At 31.2% G+C, this 7018-nt stretch overlaps 1 protein-coding gene across 1 annotated transcript in view; it reads left to right on the forward strand.

Moving 5' to 3' along the window:
• The first annotated feature begins 6483 nt into the window (after nucleotides 1-6483).
• Nucleotides 6484-7018, forward strand: part of LOC111037108 (uncharacterized mitochondrial protein AtMg00860-like) — a 1844-nt gene continuing 1309 nt past the window's right edge. Inside the window, exon 1 of the mRNA XM_022319487.1 lies at nucleotides 6484-6658. Within this exon, the coding sequence (XP_022175179.1) occupies nucleotides 6484-6658 (175 nt within the window). The remainder of the gene's footprint in view (nucleotides 6659-7018) is intronic.

Genomic DNA, 7018 nt, shown 5'->3' on the forward strand with positions numbered 1-7018 from the left:
CTTATTTCACGTGAGATACATGTATTTTCAAAGCGTCTTTCTAATTCTGGACTCACAAGTTCAAACGCTAAACTCTTCAAATAATCAGCTCTTGTCATTGTTTCGTTATTTTTAAAAGAATTATATAAGACACACGAATTAACAGAAGAAATATCAAGAAGTCTGTAAAAAATTGCTAACGGCCAACGACGAGTACGACGTCCAGTAGAATAAACAGAACATTTTTCGTCCAATGCATCAATGCCTCCTTTTGTACTATTATAATAAGAAATGATTTCAGGTTTTTGGACATCATTGTCAAACCCTATTTGATTGTGCATCGATGAGATTAATAACACTGCTTTATTTGGTTTTGGCACGTACGATAAAAGTGTAAGATCTTTTGTAAATCCATATTGAGTAAAGCCAACTGTTCTTTTCTTTTTTGGTAAAAACGCTTGAGGTATTTCACGTTTATTTTTTTTAGTGTACCAACATATGTTAATTTTTTCTTTTTTAAAAGTTCAACAAGTTCTATGGAACTAAACCAATTGTCCGCAGTTATATTACGGTTGGTCCCTTGTATTGGTTTTGACAACCGTAAAACTGATTGTGTAGGCTTAGAAAACTTCCTTTCTGTATGATCTAAGGTAATTCCATCAGTATTTTATCCGGCGTAAATGTATGCGTTAAATAAATAATGACTGCGCGAATCAGTTAAGCACATTATTTTTAACCCGTATTTAGCTGGTTTATTAGGTATATACATTTTAAATTTGCATCTACCACGAAAACTTACTAACATCTCATCCACGGTAACACATGAACTCAAAGAGTAATTCAATTTACAGTTTTCAATAAATTCATTGAAAATTTCAGAAATTGGTGCGAGTGGATCGTTTTCTTTTCTTACAGTTCTAGTATCAGAATTATCGAAACGTAAACATGAAATTAAAAATAAAAACCGTTTTTTACTCATGACCAGGCGAAAAATTTCACGTCCTGTTCCGTCAGTTGCAAATAAGGTGTTTGCATTTTCATGATTTGATTTAAATACAGCTGAGTAAAATAGCAAACCAAACAATGACCTTAGCTCAACTTCGTCTACATTTTTTAGGAAACTGCATAAGATTTTTATATTTATGACGATAACTATCAATTTTTATGTTTGTCCAAACCAATATTTCATTTATTATATTCTCAGTAAATAAAATATTCCAAATTTCAGGAGGGCGAGCAGTATCACCAAATTGTTTGATCGGGCCACGCAGTCCAGGAAGTTTAGTAATAATATTGTGTCGAGCAGTTCTCGTATTTTTAGACGCGAACTCCTCAGCCGACAATTTAAATTTATATTTACCATACAAGAATTTCGATGGTCTAATGCCATCGTCATTATCAGTATTACTCTCTGTCTCACTTTCATCTGATTCACTTACATTTTGTTCCGATTCGGAATTATGATTACTATCAATACACATATTATCAGTAACATCATCACTTACGTCTGAACAATTTTCAGCTAATATGTCTGATATAATGTTCTGAAAGTTCGGGTCATTTATCCTAATGTTAGATGAACCAGCTTCATCCATTTTTATTTTTTTATAATTGAAAATAACGAAAAAATAAAAAAACGTTTACGAACTTTGTCAAATTTTGATAAGAAAAAATAATTACGTTGATGGTACGGTGCGGTCCGTCAGACCGCTTATCACTTTAAAACAGCTGTTAACACCAGTATTTAACATGTTTAACTCCATAACCATTAGTTACCGTTTTATACTATCTCCGTGGAAAGGTAAAACCAACCTCTTTGATTGTATCATAAATACCTTATCACCTAAATCAAAACAAAAAATTGCAGCGGTCTGTGTGACCGTACCATACCACTTACGGGTTAAATAGCACCAGTCCGGCCAGTGAGTCCTAATTTATAGTTTTTACAATAAATTGTATAATTCATGTGATTTAATAATTAAAAATAAGTTTGGAGATAAAAATTGTTGACATAAATTTTAAAAAGATTCTACAGAGTCTTAATGATCAAATAAACAGAGCCTGTTCTCTATTGTCCTAATATGGGTCCTTGGCTTATCGAAGTTGTTTCCTCAACTCTAATTTTCCCGGAGTTGCATTTAAAAGCTGCAATGTGGTTTGAATATATGAGGTTGAACTGCTGACAGACAAACTTGACAATGACTAGCCTTGAACAAGCTAAATGTGTTGAAAAATCTAGAGTACTATCCACCTCGTCACAACTTGATCGTTAAGCCAATATATCGTTAATCCTTAGTCATTTTTTTTGATTATCTAGAAGAAATTCATTATAGATATATCTTACCATTAAAGAGTGTAGAAACAGCATTATCCTTTAACCGGTTTTTAGTAAGAACATGTACGAACAAACATATTTAACCTGAATGTTTTTGTCAGCAAAATCAGGAATACAATTTTCAATCCACATTGCACGTTTTGAACCATAAATAGTATACATATAAACAATAATTTCCAATAATATCTTATTTTATCTATTAGTAGTGACACTGATTTAAAGTAGGTTTTGTTTCTTCACATTTTTGAGAATTTGATGAGCCAAATAGGGACTGAACTATCTGGTTAAATTTAATCTGTGGTATTATTTTTTATATTAAATAATGAGGATCATTACAGTATACACTATACAGTAGGTAAATAATAATTCGAGTTGGTTCGTGTTAAAAGTGATAGATTTGTAAAATAGTTCTATAAATTCCCTTTAAAATACTTTAGTCAGCATTCGTACTGTAACTAATTGTTAGCAAAAATATAAAAAGAATGTGTTAAATTATTTTACTTATTTTAAACATAAAACACAAAAGTTTAGCTACCCATGACATAGCAATAAAAACAATAATTTAATAAAATAAGTGTTAGCCATCGAAACAATATTTAACCACGATTATTAAGTTATAAGTAGTAAAATTTTGTATTCTTAATTTATAGCATTGCCCCACTATTACCGTCTGTATATGACTGACGGCATACCGAGTAGAACACATATACTTCACAACTGCGTTAAAAACGTTATGGAATATCTAGATATTGATGTTAAAAATATAACAATAAAAATGTACTCTCATTCTTCTATTTCTGCTGAAAGAATTGAAACTTCGAAAGAATTTCATACTTTTGTTGAAATAGAATGGAAAGAGTTAGTAAGATATATTGGTATTAGGTGGTTATCGTTACTTCTTTGTGGAACGAACATTGTGTAACTATCAACCTTTGTCTTTTAATAGGTTAGTTTTAATAAATAATATTTAGAATATCCAAAGTTTAAACTTCATTATTGATGAGGCAACTGCTGCCAGAAACCAAACTATAAGAAGACTGTAATTGATCTCAGAAAAAAAGGGAAAATTACCAGCTTGAATAGGTAGTGTAGTAAACCCAAAAATAGTAGTATATTACGCATTATTATTTCATAACAATTATTAGAATATATTACTTTATTGTTAACAAAATAGATCTAAGTGTTCAATTAATTTCAATACCCATCATTCTCAAGACTGACGACTACGTGCTACGTCGTTAAATAATTAAAGTGGTAAAGATCACCGTGCCTGTATAGCGCTTACCACCTCTTAAGAACGTAAGACTTTAACTCTTAGAACTATTTAATTTCTAAAGACATTTTTTTTTAATGTTTGTACAGATGGGTGCACTTCAATGATGGGTCATTTAACAGGTTCTTTGCCGTTAGTTAAGAAAGAAAACCCAGATATTATTTTCACGCACTGCTTCATACACACAGAAGCTGTCGTTGCTTAATCTTTGATGCCTGAGCTTAATGAAGTAATGCAAACTGTTGTCAAAATGATAAACTTCTTTAAAAGTAAACCGTTGAAATCGACATTATTTAATAACTTGAGTTCTGCTAGTGAGCACACCCAGCTTTGGTTTTACACCGAAGTAAGATGGTTATCTCGTGGACGTATCCTACAAAGATTTTATAAACATAGAGAGGAGTTATTGTTGTTTTTTGATTGTGAAGAATCACGATACGTTGATTTTCTCAGTGATGATTCCTGATGTGCCAAGGTAGCCTTTCTGATAGATATATTTTGAAAACTGCATCATTTAAACAAGAGCATGCAAGGAAAGCAAGAGAACATTCTCACATCTACAGATAAGATCAGTTCTTTTCAACAGAAGCTGTTATTATGGATTTAAAAAATTGAAAACCAGACGAATTGGGATATGTTTGATCTTGCCAAGAGCTGTCACATTAATTCAGATCTTACAAAAGTAAAATTTTAAAAAGTTTACGTTTGCTTTATGAAAATATAAAAAAGTATTTGCCATCTTTGAATGTTTCATCGATGGACTGGGTGAGAAATTAGACTCTAATCCCATGGCACATAATAATGTGCATAGTTCATGGCCTAATACCTCAAGAATGGTAATGGATACCATTCATTTGATAAAAGGTACAATTATTCCTATGCTATTTATTTTTAATAATATAGTATAGATAAAGATAATAAATATGGCGCCGTCACCAACGAAAGCATCACTCCATTTTAAATTGTACAGTACCTGGTATAGGAATGCACGACGCACATATACCAAGCTCGCCGAAAGCACGGGAGGCGACCGAAACGTCCCAATCTCATTTTGAATAGACTTTATAGTATATTATTACCAATATAATATAATACATATTATTTAAACGATAATTATTACTCCTCGTGATTCGTTTACACTTTTTTCATTGAAAATATTTGTGGAGTTTAATCACTGAACATAATATGTTAACTCCAGTACAGACCTGTGTTTACTTGTTGTAAATGTTATACTTGGCGAACAAAATACAAAAACTTTCTACAAATTCATGTTTTAAGTGTAAATCTTCATTAAGTAGAACAACACTTTTACAGTTACGGTAATATACATTTTATTTGTATTCTGCTCTTAACATTTAAATTAACTCTTTTGCTAATTTCTAAAGTTAGACTATATTTATTAATTGTATTATAAAACATTTTTTTTTTATTCTTGGTAAAGATCCAATTTGTTAGTTTATTAGCCTACAGCAACATTAAAATCCGGGCTAGGTAAATTGAGTCCTAAATGACCCTAACTCGGTAAATTGAGTCCCGGGGAAAAACCGGTTGTAGGTAAGTTGAGTCCCGGGAAAAATAAGGTAGTTGGTAATTTGAGTCCCTTGGAATAACCATTTTATATGATGCATTTTAAATTTAATAATATGCTTACAAACATGCATTAACGTCAGAATATGCAATTATATGCACTATAAAATTTTTATTTGTGATCTGTGGACATTCATTGACTGCATTTATATGATTTTGAAATAATAATTATTAATTGTATAATTATATTTTTCCCCAACGATACACTCTTAACAACACCAAAGCGTTTACAGTCAATTAAAGTCGATGACTTTGTCGACCTTTGATTAAACGCAATTAAGATACCGATAAGTAAGGGCTTGATCGTACGTATATACTATAAATAGTATATGACGGTATCTTACTATCATATACGAAATGATACGAATGTACGATATCTGGACTATTTCATTATATTTTTAGTAGCGTACTGTACGTTGAGAAGTGACTACTGACCAAGGTAATTATAATTACCTTGCTATTGACTAACAGTGTTCGGACTAATCTATATGAATATCTAGATACTTTTTTGTTCATATTTTATCTTATCTAGATAAATAGTTACAAGGTATCTAAATGGTCATCTTAGATATTTTTTTTACTAATATAAATGAATTCATCTAGATCGATTTTTTATTGATAAAAATCGCGAAATTGTACAAACGCATTTTTTTTTCTTATTCAGATTCTCAAAGTTTATAGTTTATGAATAATGAAATTTTTAAATAGCATGTACAAATATGAAATAATGATTGTGTTAATAATATTAGTTATTTCCCGTTATCGCATGCCATAGCCCGTAGCCCGCAATGTACTATTCTGGGAATGGAAATTTGCAGTTATTGGTTTATTTTGGTCTGTAGAGTGTGGACTATGATTGTCTAATGTTTATCGACTATCACGGACTGCTCATATAATTACATTATAGTTATAACGACGGACTAAGATAATATCATTATATATATATATAATACTACTATATCGTAGTCCGTGAATACAAGTTTACAACTTAGATAAAAACCGGTTGCCGAAGCCCCCTGGCTACAATGCCACAGGCGACACGCAAATACGCAAATAGACATATTTTGGCGTATTTTAGGTGTTATTTATAGTTTGATCCGAGGTTTGATCGATTATGCAACTGTCACGGTCGCCTCCGTTTCTCGATTGTCATCTTTAGTCTGTGGTCAGTTGTCACTTATTCTCAGTTTGTACTCAACAGTTTATTATGCTACCGTTTTTATATTTTGACATTTGTCGTTGCGAAAGAAGAACTGCTAAACGCTGCTAAAATTATTTGTTTAGTATTAAACATTGATACTAATTCATAATGAAGCGATTTTTAGTTACAAGTTCTGAAAATAATAAAAAATGCATTAAAGAAGCTATCGATATACCTTTACGGGCCTCACATGGTTTAAATGAATCAATGGTTCACAATCCTTCGACTAGTTCAAATTCAGCTCAAGAAATCGATAAAATTACAAATAATTATTTGTTTGACGGTACATTTTATGAAGTTATTTCAATTATTGATAGGTAATAAATTGACTGCTGATTGTCAATCGTGCAATAAAACAATACATGGGCAAATCAATTACACAGGAAACTTTTTAAAACATATTAAGAGGACGCCACACCCGCATGCGTTGTCTCCGTCTTACAAACGAGTAACATACCAAATTTACGCTCAGCGGTTCAAGTTTTATGCCGTTAGCTTAGAAATTAGAGTGAATTAACCTTTTATGAAACTTGATGGTGAGAACTTTATCTGTGTTTTGTTGGAAGTTTTTTTACAATAATTCAGTTTTTAAGTGAGTTATGAGCATTTTTAATTTACATTTATTATACAAGCATACCTCTCT

Source organism: Myzus persicae, unplaced genomic scaffold (genome assembly GCF_001856785.1).
Source record: "Myzus persicae strain clone G006 unplaced genomic scaffold, MPER_G0061.0, whole genome shotgun sequence".
In the NCBI taxonomy this organism is placed as follows: Eukaryota; Metazoa; Arthropoda; class Insecta; order Hemiptera; family Aphididae; genus Myzus; species Myzus persicae.